Below are 21,335 nucleotides of genomic sequence, written 5' to 3' on the forward strand. Positions count from 1 at the left end.
ACCCACCAGCAACCACCCTGGCTGTGCCTGAGGCTGCCCTGCCCGCCTGGTGGAGACCACAGTGGCCTGGGGCCCGGCCAGCCAGGGGCGAAGCCTGAGCAAGCTGTGTTTGCCTGCAGAGCTCCCTTCTTGGCAGCTCTCAGGAAATACATGTTTTCTTTTTTTTTTTTTTCCAAAATCAATTTTTAATAACAAGGCAAGATCTGGGGTTAGTGTTTGTGGCCACGGTTGGCACGTCGCCCTCTGGCACGCCCGAACTTCCGGCCCTTGGACCGTACAGAGGGTTTGGTGTGGCTCTGTGGGGTTCCTGGGGCCTTGCCAGAATGCCTGCACACGTCTCGGCCCTTGCGAGGACTGGAGGGCAGGACAGTGCCGCAGCCCTTGGGCGAGTCCAGGGCCAGCTGGTTGAAGGTGAAGACCTTGCCCCCGGCCTTGAGGACGCGGCTCCAGGCACGGCTGCTCACTCGCAGGGCAGCTGCCTTCCGCTTGGGCACCTCCGGGACACGCACATCGTTGGTTATGGTCCCCACAACCGCAGCTGTTCTGCCTCCCCGACCAGGAAGCTTCACCTTCCGGATCGTCCGAGAAAGGGACGGAGGTGGCCGGTGGGTGCGACTCGTGAACCACCTCTTCAGCACAACCTGACTGAAGGTGGAGTTGGTTCGTCAGGCCAGAAACGGTACAGCTTGCCCAGCAGCCTTAGGCAAATGTCCTGGCTCCTGGGCTCCTGGCGCCGACCCTTTCGGCCTCGTTGTGGCAGATGTCAGTTCCCATGATGGCGCCGCCTTCTTAGCCAGGTCCGGAAAAAGGGGAAAATACACATTTTCTGTGTCCCGAGAAAACCACTTGAGAAACTGATAGAACAGGAAAAAGGATCACAATTCTTCCGCAAGAATTAGGGTTTAATAATCCACCCAAAGACATCACCGGCTGGGGGGACTCCCTGGGGTCAAGTCAAAAGCTGGAGCCGGAAATGCGGACCGCGGTGTGGGAACTGGGGCAGCGGCCGAGAGCCGGGCAGCATCGCTGGGAGCTGCCGTCCCGATGGAAGCGCGCGAGCGGGCCCGTCCGCGGCCGGCGGCGAGTCATTCACCCCGGGAATCAGCGCCAGCCAGCACACCCCCCAGATGACTGTTCAGACCCTGCGAGACGCGCCCCAGCAGTAACGTGCTCTGGACGCCCCTCGGCCCTCGGTCTGTGCGAGAGCTGCCCTTGCTGGCGGATGGGCGCCACGTTACCCCAGCGCTCCCCCGGAACGCCGTGTCACAGCCTGCAGGCCTTGTGCGCGCTGCTAAACTGATGCTCCTCATTGCACAGAAGTCTTCAGTCTCCAGGACGGTGAACACAGAGTGTGATAAGTGTCACAAATACTTTCAGAAAGACGAAGGACATCGACCAAGATGTGGCCGGAGCTGTTTTAAATCAGACTGAACCATGTGTTTATTATTTTATCTTTTTAAAACAGAAAAGCCCCCAAACTTTTCACGTGACCCTATCAGAGAAAAATGATTTACTCGTTTTAAGCAATCAATACTCCTTGGAGACGTGCAAATGACGTGTTATAAAGAAATACAGATTAACTCAAGATTGCTGGAATTTCTGCTATTTCTCAGGGATTCTGACTTCTCATTCCCAGATCTTGAAGATAAAAACCTGGCAGAAGGACCACCTGAGTCCCATCCAAGTGTCAGTTCCTTCTGCTCATTGCCTCCCCCACCCCTCCCCTCTGCTATGTCAGGCCCCTTATTCATTCAACAAACGCTCCTTGAACTCCGACAATGCCTGGGACTGGGTGAGGCCCTGGCAGGCAGAGTGAGGGGACACAGGCTCCGCCCTCTGGGAGGACACGTGGGTGGGGGTGGCCATGAACCCAGGTTAGAATGGGGAGGGCGCAGCTCAGGGAGTGGCAGCAAGTGAGGCGGGTTACCTACCGTGCCCCGGGAGACCTGCTGACAGCACGCACCAGGCAGGCTGGCCTGAGAGGACAGGGCGTCGGGGTGCGGGGTGGGAGGGGTGGAAAGGACCAGGGGTAAGGTCTGCGCTGAGGACTCCAGGCCTTGGGGACACTGTCCTGGCATCACCAGCAAAGAGCCTGGGAACCACCCCTCCCTCCCTGTGGGCCAGATGCCCGAGTCTGTGCACAGCAGATGTGCGGGGGCAATTAGAGACAACGCATTAGGTCATGGAGTCTGGGCTTCTCCTGGGGCGGGGCAGCACTGATTCACATAGGTGGGGGGGGCGTGCCGCCGGGAGCCTGAAGGGTGAGTGGCTGCCGGTGAGGTCAGGGAGCAGACGGCTCTCCCTGGGGAGCGGGAGGCCGTGGTCCTTCCTCCTAATGGCCCCTGCGCAGGTGTCCGGGGCTGTGGCCCCCGCAGTGGGAGTGTCCTGGCTCCAGGGGCTGGTGAGTGTCCCTGTCGTTACCTGGGCCTTGCACCAATTAGGACAACACCTCCAAGTGTCCGCCTGGCAGTCCCCAGGCTCGGCACCCTTCCCCAGCCTGTACATGCCAAGACAGAAGGGCTGGGATGAGGGTCCTTCACAGGAAGGTGGCTCTGAGACCTCACGGCCGCCCTTGTCCTCTGGAGTCTGTGACTCTGGCCGAGGGGGCAGGCTGCCTGAGTGTCCTGGAGCCATCTCAGAGGGTGGCGTCTGCAGGACAGGGGTGGGTGTGCTGTGGCCCGGGTGCAGGTGTTAGGGACCTCCTCCACCCCGCTGGCGGCCCCCCAGTGTCGTTTGGGGGTGACTCAGGGGCCCGCCCTCCCTCCCCATCCTCCTGCGGTTGCGCTCAACTTCTTCCTTATCTCTAGCCTCTAAGGCTCTGACCCTTTGCCCCCCAAGGCTGGGCTGGGGCAGAGGGCAGAGGGCAGGGGGCAGAGGGCAGAGGGCAGAGGGCAGAGGGCAGAGCTGATCCTGTCCCCAAAGCTCTGCCCCAACCTCTGCCCTTGGACTTGGGCTGTTTTAGCATCTGAACTTTGGGGCAGACGATTCTGCCCTTTGCTGCCACCCTGGCCGGGCTGGGGGCCTCCTCGTCAGGAGTCAGGCCAGGCCATGCTGTGGCCCGAAGGAGCACCGAGAAGATGCCAGGTGGCCCTGAGAGGGGTTGGCTATCCTGGCTGCCACCTCTGTCCACCCGTCCGCCCCGTGCTGACCGTGGACACACTGTGCTCCCTCTGCTTTGGCTGCCGGGAAGGTGGGAATCCTAGTAAACAATCTGGGGCACACTTGGGTGTCAGATACTGGTCCCTGTTTGCCTGAAAATCCCTTCCCACTGGACGTGGGCGCCTCAGGCCTCAGGCGGCCAGGACCTCCCCGGGTGGCTGGTTCTCGTGGCCCCGGCACCTGGCCCCGTAGCAGGGCCCTGGGGGGCAGCGCCGGGCACTCCTCAGCCCGGGAGTCCTGGTGGAGGGGCTGCGGAAGCGATGTTCTCCCCCCTCCGCGATCTGTAATGGAGCGAATGCTCCTACCATGGCCTGTGCCCTCCTGTTGGTAGAGTTAACACGACCCAGGGCTTTGCTGAATTGTGAATAATTGAAACTCCGTCTTAAGGTACTTGAAAGATTAAATGGGTTTGACAACCCCCTGCAGCCTGGTCTCTTACCTCCCGTTCATAAAAGCTAAATGCCGTTGGCCTGCGAGAGGCAGCAGCCCCCGGGGCTGGTGTCGGGTGTGAGGTCAGGAGCAGCGACCTGGGATCGGGGGTCTTGGCTCATGCAACATTCATGAACTCGTCTGCCCACACATCCCAGGGGCCCGAGCGTGGGCCGGGTCAGGCAGGGCTGGGGACCGGCTGTGACTGTGTAACTAACCAAGGTGACGTCAGGTTGTCAGCTGTTCACTTCTTTGGGCTCCAGAAGCCTCATCTGGAAAAGAAGTGGCTTGGAAGTAAGGCTTCCGGGTAAAGCCAAGGCCGCTCAGCCATTAGAATGCAGATCAGCAACAATCCCTTTTTAGTGCGAGTGTTTCCCACACGTGGCCCGAGCCGTGCACGCACTCTTCCTTACTCGTCGGAAATTCAGACGTGACAGAGCCCGGAGCTTCCCTGTGCCGTGCCCGGCAGCCCTGCGGGAGGAGGGGAGTTCTCTGCACGTGATCACAAGGACTGAAGAATTAGCACCCCTTCCCTGCAGGGGCAGGTCCAGCCCTGATTTGACAAAAGCAGCAGCTGAAACACTTATGATGAAGGGAGGGGATGGGGGGGTCCCTGTGGGTGGCTCCCAAGAACCCCGCCCTGAGCCCCTCCGGGGGTGTCGGCTGCAAAGGCCTTTGACCCACCCGTCAGCGCGAAGGTGCATTTTACAGCCAGTGACACTGGGTCCAGAGGGGTGAGGGGCTGAAAAAAGACAAATTTAAACCCCCACCAAGACAATGTAGGGAGTGATACCAAAGAATCCAAGGCCCTGTGGCCTCAGGTCCTAGTCCCAGCCCCTCTGCCCTGGGTGGGCACCCCCAGATGGGCGTCACGCACTGGCCGAGTTCCAGCGGGGCCAGGACAGGGAGACCCCACAGCCCAGGGTGGGGGGCAGGTGGGACCCAGGCTCCCCTTGTGTGCTCCATGCTCACACGGGGAGTCTGTCCGATGACAGCAGGCTCCCCTGGGTCACCTGGGCCTGGGAGCAGGAGGGAGGGGGAGGGAGGGGGTGCCCACGGGCAGCAGGACATGGCCTCTTCTTTCTGAAAATACATTAGAAAGGAGATAAGTGTGTCCAAACTTTAGAAGTCCAGCCTCTCATACAGGCCTGTCAAGACCACCCCTCCACTTTCCCAGGAGCAGGATTCTGCTGTGGTCACCCGGTGTCAGCTGGGACGGGCAGAGGGGGGCCTGGGAGGGGTTCATCCCTGCTGCCTCCCCAGAGCCTGGCTCCGCAGGGAGCAGGTGTGAGTTACCTGTGTGTGCGCGTGTGGTGTCATGTGAGCGCCTGGGTCCTGTGTGCTGTGTGCACCCCCAGCGCCCCCTGCCGGCCACATCGGGCACCGCGGCGCATGGGCCCAGGCCGGGCGGCTTGGCTTGGTGGGGGACAGGGAGGCCTCCTGTCTCCTGGGCCCCCAGGGGGCTGCTGGAACCTGCCCGCAAGGACCAGGGCAACAAATGTGACTCACACAACTAACCATCCAGAAACTAGGACCAGTGAAGGGACGGCCTCGTTGGCCAGGAGCGAGGTCGCCCGAGCCCTGAGGACCACGCAGGCTCCTTCCAGGCCCGCCAGGGCCACCACACAGTTTGAAGCAAACTTGATTGTTTCGTTTTATTTATTTGATCTTATTCTTTCCAGCTTTAAGTAGCTATGGTTGACAAGAATCGTTATCTATTTAAGTTGTATGCTGTGTTTTTTTTTTGAAGGCGTACAGCGTGATGATTTGATACCCGTGCACCTGTGCGATGGTTCCCGCAGTCGGGCTGCTAAACACAGACAGCCCCTCGTAGTTTTGTGTGTGTGTGTGTGTGTGTGTGTGTGTGTGTGTGTGTTGAGAATGCTTAAGACCCACTAGTCTGTTAAAAATCCAAGTATTAACTACAGCTTCCACGTTGTTCACCAGGTCATCAGAAAGTACTCATTTTAGTCTGTGCCCTTTGACCAAATCCTTCCCCCGCTCCTGTGCGTCCCCCTCTCAGATGCCACAGGCAAGCGAGATCGTACAGCGTTTGTCTGCCTGCCTGAATTCCAGTCAGCATAATGCCCTCCCTGCGGTCATACATGGCAGCGTTTCCTTCTTTTTATGGTTGAATAATACTCCGCTGTGTATATATTCACAGTTCCTTTACCCAGTCCTCTGTTTGGGGACATTCAGGTTGTTCCCAGGCCCTGAGTGTTGTGACCAGTGCTGCAGTGACTGTGCGGGTGCAGGTGTCTCTGGGAGGCCCTGACCTCAGTTCCTCTGTATAAATACCCAGAAGTGGGACTGCCCGTGGTCCTGACTGCTCGAGCAACCTCCACGCTTCCGCACGGCGGCTGCACCAACAGCGCACGGGGCTCCCCTTTCTCCACACCCTCCCCAACGCTGGTTATTCTAGTCTTTCTGATGGTGGCCTTCCCGACTGGTGAGGGGGGTCTCACCGTGGCTTGGATCTGCAGGTCCCTGACGGTTAGAGATGCTGAGCAGCTTGTGATGTACCTGGCGCCACCTCCGTCTTCTTTGGAAAAGCCTATCCAGGCCTTTGTCCACTTTTCAACCTGTTTGGTTTGGCTGCTTCTTTCTGCTGTTGAGTTGCACGGGTTCCTATGCATTGTGGACAGTAGCCCCTCATCAGATGTGTGGTTTGCACGGATCTCCTCCGTCAGGCCGCCTTCTCACCGTGTGATGGCTCCTCTGCTGCGCACGTGCGCTGTGGTCTGACGAAGCCCCACCCATTTTTTTCTTTGGTTGCCTGTCCTTTTGGTGTCATGTCCAAAAACAATCCTTTTATTATTATTTATCAACAACGGATGTTTGGGTTCTACCTGCCTTCGGTTACTGTGAGTCACAGGCTTTGCGTGGACCTGTCCCGTCTCCCGGGGACAAGCCTGGAAGTGGAAGCGCGCGCTCACGTGCCGAAGTTCTGAGGAGCCAAGGCGGTGGACGGTAAACCTCATTTCAAGCTTTTACCGAAAGCCTGGCTTTACGGCCGGCCGCTTTATCAGCCACCTCAGGGTGAAGGCACAGGTGAGACGGCCCCGTTGACCCCGTGATGGACGCGAGTCCCGCGACAAGTCACTCACCCCCAGATGTGGCCAGTGGTGGGATCGCCCAGGGAACCTGGGACAATACGTGGAGTCACTCCCAGGGCCAGCGGGGAGGCCCTGCCTGTCACGTGCTGGTCACACAGACTCGCAGACTCGCTCCCACCAGCTGGAGCCCGTTCGCCATCCAGGAATGGACAGGCGGCGGCCTAGCGAGGAAGCTGCACTGGGGAGGGCAGGAAGGCCCCTCGCACTGGATCTGCAGGCGCCAAAAGGTAGGGCTGCAGAACCAAGTGCCCGGGCACCGGGGCGGGCGGCTGGCAGCGGCAGGTGGACTGGTCACCACAGGTGCAGAGGGTTTCTGACCTGGGCCCGATGGGCCAGAACCTGGAAGCTTGTCAAGGCATTAACTTGGGCAGCAAGAGCCAACTTCAGAGGAAAACCCACCCATCCGACAGTTACTGAGCACCTACTGTGTGCTAGGCGCCACCCTAGGAGCTCGGTACAGCAGCTGCCTAAACAAAGTCCTGCCCCAGTGAATCTCGCGGTCCAGGGGCGGAGACACAAAACACCAAGTGCGTGAAATGCAGCCTGCATCAGACAGAAGCAGCGCCCCAGAGAAAGTGGCAGTGGGGGACAGTGACGAGCCTACCACGGTGGAAGGGAGGTGACCCCCAGCACAGCCGCACCTGAAGAAAGCAAGGGAGCAAGTCCGCTGAGCGTCGTGAGGAGCGGCTTCCAAGGGCTGGGAGTGAGCCAAGGCCTGAGGCTGGGGAAGGAAGCGAGCGGGGCGCGGCCGACTGCGCAGAGCTCCCGCCCTCCACCCCTCGTCCTGCGGACCCTGGGAAGCTCTGCCCGGAGGCGGGGAAGGGACTGACGGGCCCAGGCCAAAGGTGGGGGAGGACAGGGGTGTGGAGGACACCCGGAGGCCACTGCAAGTCCAGGAAGATGGCTTGGGACTGGGAGTCGGCTGGCTCTGCTGCGTTCTAGGCGGGGCTGCAAGGTTTTCATTGGGCGCAGGGGTCAAGGAAGAGCCAGTGGTTTGGGGCCGGCAGTCTTGGCCTCGGGGGGTTTGGGGTGCTGACTCGAAGGCCAAAGGCAGAGCTCAGGTTTGGGCAATTCCTGCTGGAGACACAGGCCCCACGTCTGCACTGCAGTCCCCAGGGTGGATGCTGCCTGTGTGCCCGCAGCGGGTGCAGGGGGTGCAGGCGGTGCCTGGCCTTGCCCCTCCTCCAAGAAGCCCACAAGGGTTGGAACACTGTGCCGACCACTCGGGAAATTCTGAGCCTCTGAGAAGTTCTCGCGGTTATCTGATGGCCTGGGATGCTTTTAAAACACGGACTCACGAACCCCTCCCCCAGAGAAGGGGCCACCTCCAGGCAGGCTTGGGAAGCTCCAGGCCACATGGCAATGGCTGAGCGAGGCGGCGGCGTTTCCAGCTTCCAATTAATGGACACATCTTCAGACCAGATGCAGTGGGTTGGAAGTGAGGCCCACGCCCCGAGTCCCAGAGCTGTGAGTGTGACCTGACTCGGAGAGAGGGTCTCTGCGGGTGTCAACACCCTGAGGCCCTTGAGGTGCAGTCACTGGGGGGGGGGGGGCAGGACTGTGGCCCCTGACCCCGGGGTCAGGCCCCCGGCCCCAGGACTGACAGTAAACATGCTCCACTCGCCCCACCTGTGTGACCCTGTCGCAGCGGCCGCGGGACATCTGGGTGGAACCCTCTCCGGGCAGCAGTGGCATCTTACCTCCCTGCCTCCGACTCCCGGGTCCAGGCAGAAGCCGCTGCTGGCACGCTCAGCGACTCACGCGCTGGTCCTCCACCTGGAGGGGCGACGCTGCCACGCGGGGCTGCACCCCTGCCCGGCCCCACCTAGTTCAAGGACCGACTTGGACCCGACTCACCAACAAACCTCAGAAACTCTCCCAGGAAAATCTGGAAAATCTCCACATCAAATTCAAGATTACAAAAAAGCTATCTCCCAGGAAACAGAATCCCTGTCCTGAGCCAGTGACACTGGACATGCCTTTTGTTTTTATTCTGAATGGAGAAAGAAAAAAGGCCACGAGCCTCTGCAGAACTGGGTCAGGTGCGCAGACCTTCAGCTCCGAGTTTCACGTGTAAAGAAGGCGCCTGGTGAGGTCACAGTGAGCCGTCAGTCGCTGCAAACACGGAGACCGGGGACCCGAGGGGAGGCAGGCAGCGAGGACCCGGCCCTCACAGCCCGCTGCAGCTGCGCCAGCTGTGCGTTCGGAGCAGGAGTGCGGGGCGGGGGGGTGGGGAGGCTTCAGGGTGACTGTTTCCTGCGTTCGCAGCGGAAGAGGAATGACGCTGTCTGAGGGCAGCGCTGTTATCACTAAGGCCCTGGTCAAAATGTGACGGCTGCAACCCGTGAAATCAAGCCGCTTAAGACGAGGGAAAAGGCATGTTTACGGCTCTGAGCACACCTTCACAACACGCCTGTGAGGCCCCAGAACAGCTCCCCACTCTCCGAGGGCAGGGTGTTCCCAGCACAGCTTTCCTAAGCTGAAAAGGCATAAAGGGAAGAAGCAGTTACCTGGGGACCTGTCTCGCTCACAGGGCACAGAATAAACGGAGGTGAAGCACAGGTGCGCAGGGACACGGTCGCAGCTGGGGGCTTGGTGTGGTCCTGGGGAACGCGCGGTCCCAGGCGGGCGCTGCCCTGCAACGCTCGGAAAACGCACTGGGCTGAATGAGATTTTTGCTTTTTTTCTGTAAACTTGAAAGTCCTCTTCGGATTTCTTTCGGTGAGTGAACACAGGTTGTTCTAACGTGGCCTTTACTCGTGGGGGAGACCTGTATCTGGATCATCTCCATTTCACAGATACACAAGTTGAGGCACAAAGTATTCAGAGTCAAGAACTCGCAGGATTTTCTGCAGACAGAGCCCCCGGTGGCCTGTGACGCGCCGAGGCCTAGAGGAGCCTCCGGTCTGGGCTGCCTCGGGCCTCCCAGCTCTCACCCAACCTGCCCACCTGGACCTGCCGGTCACTTGGCCTCTTGAGGGCACCAGCTCTGGCCACCACGGCAGGGCCAGGAAGAATCCTCCAGAAGCCAAGAACAAGCCCAGAGACTCACTGCTGTTCGTTTGGGGAATGCAGATAACTCCCCCACATCAAATCCCAGGGACTCTGCTGCCTGGTGTGGGACAGACCACCATGCTGCTGTCACACGACCTGGAGGAGATGAATCTCAAAGAGGTGACTGTAAGAGACCAGCTAAATCCAGCGTGGCTAGCTTACCTCAGGCTCCTGTGGATTTTTTTACTCTGTTCGCATTATTATATGTGTTTAGCTTTTATCTTCCTATAAAGTATAAAGCATCTTGGACCTCAGATTATGCCCAGCTCAGCAGTCCGCCCTGTGGGAAGTGTCCCCGGGCAGCTAGTCCCAGCGAGCCCTGCCCGAGCGCCAAGCCCAGGAGCCTCACAGCTCCGTGCGCGCGTCTGTCCGGGGCGCCTCTCTGGCTCCCGCAGGCTCCCCGGTGCCCAGAGCCGGGCCACACACCCCGCACCCCCCGCACCCCCCAGCCAGGGAGCGGCCAGCACTGCAGCAGCGCCACCACGGCCTGAGCACCAGGTGTGACGACACCGCCCCAGTGAGCTCTCCCGGGACACCAGGCAAGTCTATTTGCAGACAGCAGGTCCTGTGAAGTATCTGGAACCACCTCCCCTGGCTTGAGCACAAACTTAGCAGCAACAAGCAGAAAGTGGGGTAGGACAAAGGCAAACAAGACAATGGAGACGGGAATCTTCCTTCAGGTGCAATTTTTCTCAGTAATGTAATGCTAAGCCCAACGAGAGCTGGCCAGGTCGCCCGGCAGGGTGACAGTCGCTCCGGGGAGCCCAGGCTCCCAGCAGAGCACGTGCTGCCACAGCCCCACCGTCCTGGGGCCGCCTCTCCCGGTGCCTTTCGGACGACAGGCACCGCGGTCGAGCACGTGACCTTGAACAACGGGCTGTCGTCGCCCTGTACTAACCGATGACCGCCGGACACCTGTGATGGTACTTGGACGTGGCGCTTTTGCTAGGGCAGAACGGAGCGAACCGCAATGATCTGGGGTGGGACTCCACACAAACTTGGGGGAAAAAATTTAATGCAAATACGCAGCCACTGGAACATACAAATAAATAAGTAAGCAAGCTCAGAACAGCTGAGGGAAAACCCCCAGAGACGCGTAACCGCCCATTTCTCTTCAGTCCCAGATACTCCATCTTCAAAATACCGTAACTAAAACACATAAATCACCTAATGAGTAAGAAAGATACAAAACATCCAACATGAAACAGCCCCAAATAAAAACAAAACCAAGGACAAGCCCTAACCGTTTTATTTCTGTGTATCAAGACCACAAACAGCATTTAGACACTTAATTTATTATTCAAATTAAGAAATTATACATTTTGTTTTGATAATGGTCATTGTCTTCAAAGTGTCATTTGGCTCCCCCCATTTAAAAGTATATTGCTAATTCTGTCAACGCAACGGCCAGCCCCAGAGCCCCCGTGACAGCGAACACCAGCCGTGGAGGAGAGGCGGCGGGCGAGACACCTCCGGCCCCCCGGCAGCAGCAAAGGGCCACTCTGCTCTCACAGGTGACGTCTGCAACGCTCTCCGCTTTCAGAGGCCAAAACCACCCAGCAACAAGTCAGGTCCTGATAAAGTGCCGTATCTCGGGGGGGGGGGGGGCACCAGCGCGCCCCCCACTGGTCTGGGGCCGGCCCGCTCGTCCTGCACAGCAGCACCGGGGCTGGAGGGGAGCGGAGGAGGCAGGAGCACAAGTCACCCCCACACCCGGGAAGACGGCCGCTGCAGCCCAGGCGAGGGTGTGCGAGCCGCACTTTGGTTCAAGTGACTTGAGACCGTGCCGTGGGGTCTCCTCCCCCCGAGCCATCACTCACGTGGGTCACACACGCCGCAGGAACTGGACGGAGACCCCTCCCCTGAAAGCTCTCCAGGCACAAAGTGGAGACAGAAATGGAGAGAATGAAGCACCCACCTCGCACACACCACACACAGGAGCGTCCAACCATCCCGACGCAGGTCAGTGGCACACGGGGAGCAAGCAAGCTCGCCCCGTCTGGGGCAGACGGCTTAGGAAACACAAGTAAAATAGCATCACTTTATCTATTTTCCAAACCTAACCACTTTGGGAAAAGGCAGCAGGAAAAAAAAAACGCCTTTATAGTTTTAACAATCAGGCTTGTAAACAATTCACCCACGCGAGGAGCAGCGGCCCTGAGAGCAAGCGCCTCCCGTCGGCCCCAGGGTCTCCGCGGGCAGGGCCAGTCTGGGCCCCCAAGCGGCGCCGTCCGTCTCTCAGGAGCCCCCCCGGCCGCGCGGCCCAGGGAGGGCCCGGCTCCGTCCGCAAAGCCAAAGCTTCATCTTTGGTTAATTTCACTGAGTTGCCACTAGTCTGCAAACTGTGCTCTTCTCGGCAAAATTACTAAGTGGGCCACATGGCACATAACACGTGTTATTTCAAGGATCTGAAAAGCAACGTCCATCTAAGTAAGTGCGCACAACTTAATCAACCACTGAAAGATGAAGGGGGCTGGGGGGTGGGGCCGGGAGAGCTTCAGAGTCCAGCCCGAGCGCCCCTCGGCCTGGGTGCTGCTCACCGGGGGGGGGTGCGGGCGGCTCAGCTCAGCTCGAAGCCAGCGGCGCACTCGATGGCGTAGAGCAGCTTGCTCCGCAGCAGCGCCTCGTCGTGGAACTCGGGCAGCTTCAGCAGGTTCATGCAGGTGCTGGCCGTGGGGAGCCGCTCCAGGTCGGAGCCCCCGTTGTGGATGCAGAAGGCGGGGTACAGCTCCTGAAAGACAGCAGGGCAGGGGCACGGTCAGTAGGCGTGGCCCCAGAGGAGTTTTTAAGAATCACACAAAACTGGCTGTAAATGGTGAAAAGTGACGGCTGCTGTCACACTTTCCCAAGAGGACACTCGCTTTTTTGTCACACTCAAGGCTGCTCTGGGCGTCCTGAGCACCTGACCGCAGACTGAATGCAGAGATGAGAAGGTATTTTCTCCTCCCTTCACTTAAAAAACAGCAGACGTTACACACACGCCTCTGTGCTGCGACTGCTCGTCACCCGCTAACGCCCACCGCCCTGGGAGACTGCGTGGGGCTCCCCGGACGTGCAGCACAACTTGTAAACAGACACTTCGGTAGTTTCCATCTCCTAAGAACGACTACGCAACAAATAAGCACATGTTATGGCGTGTGGCACCGCGAGCGCGTCTGCAGGCGTCACACGCAGACCAAACACGCGACACCTCCAGAGACGCCGGTCCTCTGAGGCCACAGACGACCAGACAGGCTCTCAGACACGAACCTCAGCAGACACAGGGTGTGACTCACACGCCTCCCTCCCAGAGGAGCCCCACCAGGGCCTCGGCCTGCCAACTCTGGGGCCTGGCGAGCTCACGGCGGAGGCCGGGCTGCTTAAACATCCTCACAGAGAATGGGCCCAGCGCTGGCGCCTGGCGACAGGCGGGAACCAGGAGCCACCGGCGGGGCGCGCTTCCTGCTGCTGAGGGCCGTGATGGCAGGACAGAGGCTTCAAATACCAACATGAAGGCCGGTCTCAGCAGCGCTCCCTGCTGACAGTGGGGACTGCCAACACTTCTCCAAGCTCCGCCTGCCCCGGGGGGCCGGCTGACTCTGGGGGGCAGCCTGGCAGGAAGGTGAGGGGCCCACGCACACGAGACCCTGAGCACGGCCTCAACTTCTAGGACCGCATCCCGAGACAACACTCGGGGCCGCGGCTGATGGTTTAGGTACCAGGATGCTCGCTGCATTGTTAGGAGGGAACAGCTGTAAACAACTAACAAAAAAGTAGTAAGCAAAGGAGGTAAACTCACATAATGGGACATTATGGAGTTGACCAAAGATACTTCAAAGGCGATTTAACTTTCAGAAAAGTGATGTTGGTGTGATGTGGAGTGAAAACCGCCGCCTGTAAAGCAACACGACACAGCTGAAGCTACGTTTTAAAATGACGCCTATCTGTCCAAGCCTGCGCCGACGCCCATTCGTGTGAAAGCATGAGGTGGGCAGAATGGGGGAGTGATGGGTATTTTTCCTTCCTTATACGTAACCACAACTCCCAACTTCCTATAATGAGAATGCTCCTCTCGCTGCAAGGAGAAAGCCAGGAGCACACAAAGAAACCCCCTGCTAAGCACCACGGAGGAGGGCAGAGGACAGGACCGAGCAGGGGCCCGACGGGGCCCCCAGCTGGCCGAGCTCCCTGGGCTGGATCTGGCTCCTTCTGCCTGCTGAACTCGGCATGTGACGTGTGACGTGGCAAGACTGGGCACGAGCACAGACTGCGAAATGCTGAATAAAGACACTTAACGGTGCTTCCTGTCAAAGTCTACGCGATCTACGTGCATGCAACACGTGCTCAAAAGCCACTGCCTTTCCTCCCTAATGTAGTTTATATGCTACTTTAAATCTCTCATTAAAATGTCAGAGCAGGAACCAAAAGAAACAGAAAGAACATGTATTACTTATTATTTAGCATTCTAGGTACTCTGGCGGCAAGAATTTCTCACACGTTTGAATGTGCTAAAATAAAAACATCACATTTTTGAACCAGAAAAGGACTTCTGAAGGCAGGTCAGTGAGTGCTGGATACGTGACCGGTAAATGGAAAGTCTGAAATACACTTTGCAGTCAAACACCACATTTTACTGTTTCTTTCATGTTAACTGAATTTCCTACTTGGAGTCTTAAAAGTTAAAAAAAAAAAGGAAGTTCTGCATTGAAATCCGAATCAAGAGCACTGTCTGTGCACCATTAAACAGAGAGCAACGGGGATTTGCATTCATTCAGTGAGGAACTCAGGGATTCATTATGTGCCTGACGGCGACTTCACCATTTCCTACAGCACTTTAATGATCTTGCTGTCTGTAACAACCACACTCGTTAAACTTTAATCGGCTTTAGAGATGAGCCTCTGCTCCAGTCGCCTGGCAGGAAGGAGTTTCACAACTTGTACGAGCTGCGCTCCTGCCACTGCTACTCACAGGACTCCAGCGAAAAGCCGCCCTGCCCTCTCAAGCCGGAATCCCGTCGGCCCTCCCCCAGGCACGCGGAGCTAACTGGAAAGCATGTGTGTTACGGTGATTTCCCCAAATCCGGAGCCTAATGACACCTGCAAAAGCATCTGCAAACTCCTAATTACATTTCACATTTAACATGCTTTAGGTCATTGAAAAAAATCTAAAATAGGAAGACTGTCTCATGGTCCCCAAAACATACTTTTCACTGTGTGGCGGTAACTCGATTCTGATTACATGGGGATCGTCACCAGGGGACCAGAGGACTGTCACTGCAACTCGGTTTGGGGTCTCAGAGCTACTGGAAGTCCCTCCACTTTTCCCACTCGCTGCCAGAGTCTAGAGCCCACCCCTTCCGGCAAGGCTCCTGGCTCCCACCTCAGCAAACACCCCGCACCACTAACGAGCGAGGAGCCAGCAGAAGTCTCTGCGTTCCCCACTCGGTTTCAACGGACAAGGTGTTCCAAACTTCCCTTTTTGAAACTAGGCGCTTAATTTTATTACTTCTAGCTTTGGTGTGGTTTTGAAACTGTAAGATACTAGAAGCTTCATCTCTTATAATACATGTTACTGATAAAATTGCCCAATCATATCAAAGGCTTAGCATGTAAGAGCTCAGGTCACAGGACTGCTTCCGTCACTGGCCGACGGCGCCTTTCACCAGCCCCCCTTACTGCCGGCGCCGGCCCAGCTCACCTGCGTCCTCCTGCTCCTCAGATCCGACTTGGCGAGGCTGCCTGACCTCACTACACGCCCAAGAGCAGCCAGAAAGCAGACGTGTTTCTCGCAGGTTGATGGCTGCCCACTTTTCACTAGACTCAGAGGCCAATGTTCATGTTCGGTTTCATGGGCCAGCGCTCAGAACTATGAAGTAGACCCGCCTATTTCTTTGGGAAGAGGGGGATTACCCAGCAAGCCAGGGCACCACCAACCCGTCCTGAGTCACCGTGCTCAGGTGTGGTACTCTGTACACAGCAGTTTTTTCTGGCCCAGTCTGACCCCTCCTTCTAACAGACGAGCTGATTCTGGGCGTGGTCACTGCTGCCACAGTTCTGCCTGCCCCTGGTTCTGTGTTTTCTACTTTACGACAGCACTTTTGATAGCTGTATTAAGCTACTGATGTCAATTTCTAAGAACATAATTGAGGTGTAATTTACACACTGTAAGAATTGCCCATGTAAATGTGCAATTCAAGGAATTTAATAAATTCAGTTTCAGAATGTTGCCATTTCCCCTAAAGCGCCCTGTTTCTGCCCCAGCCCTGGGCGACCACTGGCCTCATGTCTCTGGGCACCTGCATTTTAAAGACATTTCATGTGCGGGGAGCCACATAATCGGCAGGCTGTGCGCTGTGCACGTCTTCACTCGGCGTAAGGTCTCCAACCTCCACACGGGCGGAGTGCGTGACAGTAACGCGTTCCTTTCATTTCTGAATGTACCCCACTGTGGGGACCCACTTCCAGCGGGGGACAGCTGGCTGACTGTCTCTGGCCGTCACCGGCAACACTGGTCTGAACACTCGCGTGAGCGTGGTGTGCACGTGTGCTGCTTGTCATCTGTCTGAGGACTTCACTCCTCGGAGCGGGGGCCCCACTGTGCTGAGGACATTCATTCTCAGGATGACGGGCCTGCACCTGCTGAAAGCGTCACAGACAGACTGGAGGAACCAGCGGGTGGTCTCGGGCTGGACTCCGATCGGGGGATGGGGTTCTACGAAGGACACTGTGGGACAGCTGGGGTCACTGCAGTGGGCCTCACACACCCGAAGGGCAGGTTCAGACGGGAGGGTTGGGCCTGCTCCCCGAGTTGGTTCTGTAGGACTGACGGGGGGAGGCCTGAGAACGTCCACTTCTAACGTGTCCTCAGGTGAAGCTGCAGCTGCCAGTCTCGGGACCACACTCTGGAAACCGCAGGATGAGACACACTGCACAGGCCTTATTTCCAGCCCAAGCTGTGGTTATGTGTGTGGTTATGTGAGAAGCGTGCAGAACACCAGGTCTTCAACTTACTCCCAAATGATTCAGAAAACAAACGTGCAGAAGAGAGCGATAAAGCAAATGTAGCAAAACGCTAACAACTGGTCAACATGGGTGAAGCAGGTCACTGTCCAATTCTTGCAACCTCTCTATACATTTAAAATAATTTCAAAGTAAAAAGTTAAAGAACTGACATACGCCTCGTCAATCCAAGGTTACTGGAAGGTGAATGCCTCTCTGCAAGCTTCACAAGCACAAGAACAGACGATGCTTATCTGAGTCGACACTACTGTCCTACACGGCACTGTGTGTATCTCTGAACTATTAATAAAGCTCTATTTAAATTACCAGAATAAAGAAAACATTAACTGTCCCTTGACCAATTTTAACTGCTAAAAATATTAAGCCACATCATGAGGTCAAGACTAAGCTGTCAGAAATGGTTCGCTAAGGCTAGGTAACACAAAATAAGTAACAGTGAACAACTAGGGAAAAACATACTTGTGTTCACGCATCACTCTTACCAAACACACGTCATCATTTGTAGCCTGTGTTTTCTTCAGTTCTGAAGTGAAAATGGCCTAAGATGCAGACAGACTTCTGAGGCTGACAAAGTCCACTTCAGACAGCCCACCCGGCTGCAACCCCCGTCCGTTCACAGGCCACCCCCACAGCCACAGGAGAACACGGTGGACGTGGTCAGAACACCCACCACTAAACTGGCACCGGGTACACAGACAACAGCCAACACTTCACTGACCAAGCTGAAGTGGTCAGTGTGGTAAGATGCAGTCACGCACAACGACAGGGTGCACAGGCGCGACACGCTGGGAGCGTGTGTGCAGCTTCCTTCGACCCCCCAGCCCCCCTACCTTGAAGCCCAGCAGGGGGGGCCGGGAGCAGCTCGTCACGAACTTGAGCAGCTTGCGTTTCTCGGCGTCTGTGAACCCCTCCACAACTCTCCAGAAGACTCTGATCACGGGGTGGTCGGCGGAGTAGCCTCCTGTGACAAAGGGAAGAGATGTCCGAGGACAAGCAGGGGCCCAAAGCCCGGCTCTCCTGAGGGCGCCCAGGCACGAGCCACAGGAGCGGCCGCGGGCCGTGCTGGCCGCGGGGACCACAGCCACCATTCCGTCCTGGGAGGGGACGGGAGCCTCAGAAGGACAGGCACCAGAGGCCAGAGCGAGGAACCAGGCCTGCGGCTCCCGCTGCCGGCGCCTGGGGCCCGAGAGCTGGGAGCCCGCGGGGCGCGCCCCGGCCTCTGCTGGGCAGCACATGCCCAGGCCCAGCAGCGGAGGGTTCACGGGCTGGTCACGCGCCTGACGACGCAGGCGCACTGGGAACCTTGTTTTTAATAGGGCTCGCTGCTTTGCCAACAAATCTCAGTATCTAAATTCCTTTTATCAGCCGGCCTTCTGACAGTAAGGCACAGACCACGTCTACCCGGCAGCCCAGCCCACAATTAGACCACTGTCCTGAAGTGTAATGTCTGCTACTTACAGCTTTTAATCTAGTTAAGTGCTTCCTAAAACTGAAATAATTGCCATATATTGTTCCCTCGTTGATAATAGACTCCAGAAATAACATCAATAAAATATCTTAAGTGCATTAATTGGCACCAAAATGAATATGGTAATATTTTAAACCTATTTACTGGAATAGCTAAGGTCACTAAAGGTACGCGTTCCCAGTGCAGACAGGACAATGCAAACTGCCCAAGACAGCTTCTTGGCGAAGGGAAGGCTGGACTGATTTCATGTCTTAAACATAAGACTCGACGTGACCTGAGGTGTTACTTGCCTTTACAGGCGCATCAGAGCTCAGACTGGCAGCAACACAAACTAACTGCAGAAGTGGAGACGCACGCACACACGTACACACACGTAAGTAACCAACACCTCAACCCACTTATAGAACATTTCCATTTCCTCAAAAAAACCCCACGTCCACCCCACCGACAACCACGGCTGCTCTCTGTGCCTAAGTGTGCCCTCAAAGAGGTTTCGACTGAAGGAAACTAGGCCCACACGCTGTGTGGGCAGCGCCCACTGGGGCCACGTCCAGCATCTGAGCAGAATGGCCCTGGAGGGAAGGCTGGGAGGAGACTCAACACAACAGGGGGTCTGGAGAGGTTTCCCTTTTAAATTGGGGTAAAACATGTAACACAGAATTTTGCACGGAAGCCATTTTCAGGTGCATAATCCAGAGCATTAGCTACATTCACACTGTTGGGCAACCATTTCTGCTGTTTTCAGCCCAAACATTTTCTTCACCCCAACAGAACCCCCTGTGACCACTAAGCAGTAGGTCCCCTCCCTCTCCCCAGGCCCTGGTGACTCAGTGGCTAGGAATCTGCCTGTTCTAGGCATTTCACATGAGGTGACTCACACAATCTATGTCCCTTTGTGTCTGGCTCACTGCACTCAGCATCATGTTTTCAAGAGCCACCTGTGCTGTAGCCTGTATCTGAACGTCACTCCTTTTTAAGACTCAGTAACATTCCGCCGCACGTTCACGACACACTTGTCCAGCCATTCACCTGCAGGTGGACACGCGGGTGTCCCACCTCCTGGCTACTGGGAACACGGTCTTGGTCTCCGGCTCCAGTTCCTCTGGGCACAGACTCAGGAGCAGGGCTGCTGGGCTATACAGCAATTCCACGTCCAGCTTTTTGGGGAACTGCCAAACCACCTTCCACAGGGGCTGTCTGACAACCCCAGCAGCAACGAAGGAGGGCTCCAATCCCCCTGCATCCTTGCCAGCACCTGTCACCGTCTGTGTGTGTGTCCGTGTGTGTAGTAACAGCTGCCCTACCACACGTGACCTGCTCCGTGGTCAGCGGTGCCGAGCGTGCGTCTGGGCGCGCTGGCCACGTCACCTTCCCGGGAGAAAGGCCTATGCCCGTCCTCTGCCCCCCGGGAACCGGCTCGCTGCTTTCCTGCTGACCCACGGGTCTTCATGTGCTCTGGATGCCAGGCCCTTACCAGACGCGTGACCTCCAAGCATCTCCTCCCCTTCTGCAGGGGACCTTTCCACTTGCTTGATTCTGTACTTTAATGCAAAGCCTGTAATTCTGATGACGTCCAACTGATGTTCTTCTTCTCTTGCTGCTCCTGCTTTCGGTGTCATGTCTGAGAATCCACTGCCAAGCCCAAGGCCACGAGGACATGTCCCTGCGTTCTCCCAGGAGCTTCAGGGATGAGAGTTCTTGATCCATTTCGAGTTAATTTTTGTGTGTGGTGTGAGGTGAGGGTGGAGCTTCATTCTTTTGCAAAAACCCCGTTGTTCCACAATTAACTTTGTAAGTAACTGTAAACTTTCCTGAAGAGGTTCCACCATTTCCCACTGCCACCAGTCAAGAGGGTTCACATTTTTTCACAGAGTAACACTGGGTATTGTCTGTCTTTCTGTAACATTCTAGTGGGTAAGTAGTGGTATCTCACTGGGATTTAATGTGCATTTCCTTAACGATTATTGGTGTCAAACATCTGTTCATGTGCTTCCTCTTGTTTGCTTACCAGACATTCTTGTATATCTTCTGAAGTGAAACTTTTTTTTTTTGCATATGTTTTTAAATTTTGGTTGTCTTATTACTGAGCTGCAAAAGTTCTTTATATACCCTGGACCCAGGCCATTATGAGACGTATTACTTGAAAATGTTTTCTCTGAATCCATGCCTTGTTTTTTCTTGCTCTTAATGGTATCTTTTGAAGCACAGAAGCTTTAATTTTGAGGAAGTCCCATTTTCTATCGATTTTTTTTCTGGATCATGCTTTTGGAGTACAACTAAAAACTCTGCCTGATCCAAAAGTCATGAAGATTTCCTCCAGGAAGCTCTTTTGAAGTTTTGCAGTTTCGGCTTTGCCTCCAAGTCTCTGATCCCGTTGAATGCATTTCTGCATGTCTAAGCTCACTCTCCTCCGTGTGCACACTGTGACGCGCGCGTCAATTAACTGTGGCCCTGAGGGTGTGTCTCTGAGCCCCACTGTGTCCATCCGTCAACGTGCCGCTCGCTGTTTGTACCGCTTTCAGTGTCTGGATCATTGAGGCTTTATAGCAAGTCTTAAAACAGAGCAACAGTCCTTCCACTTTGTTTCTACAGAATTGTTCTGGCTATCTTAGATCGTTTACATCTCCATATAAATATGTTTACTTATTTATTTTCATAGAGGCACTGGGGGTTGAACCCAGGACCTCGGACATGCTAAGCACACGCTCCACACTGAGCTATAACCCCACCCCCCTATTTAAATTTTAAAATCAGCCTGTTGATTTTCACATTTCAAAAAGCCTGCTGAGATTTTGAGAAGGACTGCATTTAATTTGTAGATTAACTGGGGCGAATTACATTTTGACGAGTCTTCCAACCCATGGGACGGACTGTCTCTCCATTTACTTACAGCTTCTTTAACTTCTCTCGGCAATGTTCTAACCACTCACACTGTGAGCACCTGTCTGTTCACTTACTGGACACTTAAATGTCTTCCTCTTAGTCTTTCATCTTCTTAAAGAGCAGAAGCAGCCAAGTTTAATTTAATCAAATGCAAGTATTTCTATGCGGTTCAGTCTGCAGTTTTCTCTTTTATTGTCAGTGGGGGTTTCTTGCTATCACTTTTTTTA

General features: G+C 55.9%; 1 protein-coding gene and 1 pseudogene across 3 annotated transcripts in view; both read right to left on the bottom strand.

Moving 5' to 3' along the window:
- Positions 1 to 209: 209 nt before the first annotated feature.
- Positions 210 to 2,738, bottom strand: LOC135321725 (large ribosomal subunit protein eL18-like; annotated as a pseudogene).
- Positions 2,739 to 10,989: 8,251 nt separating this feature from the next.
- Positions 10,990 to 21,335, bottom strand: part of UBE3C (ubiquitin protein ligase E3C) — a 99,827-nt gene continuing 89,481 nt past the window's right edge. For all 3 annotated transcript variants that reach the window (XM_031455819.2, XM_031455816.2, XM_064487146.1), the window contains exons 22-23: positions 17,588 to 17,718; positions 10,990 to 12,489 (exon numbers count right to left, since the gene is read on the bottom strand). In XM_031455819.2, the coding sequence (XP_031311679.1) occupies positions 12,319 to 12,489; positions 17,588 to 17,718 (302 nt within the window). In that variant the 3' untranslated portion in view covers positions 10,990 to 12,318. The remainder of the gene's footprint in view (positions 12,490 to 17,587; positions 17,719 to 21,335) is intronic.

Source organism: Camelus dromedarius, chromosome 7 (genome assembly GCF_036321535.1).
Source record: "Camelus dromedarius isolate mCamDro1 chromosome 7, mCamDro1.pat, whole genome shotgun sequence".
NCBI classification, from domain to species: domain Eukaryota; kingdom Metazoa; phylum Chordata; class Mammalia; order Artiodactyla; family Camelidae; genus Camelus; species Camelus dromedarius.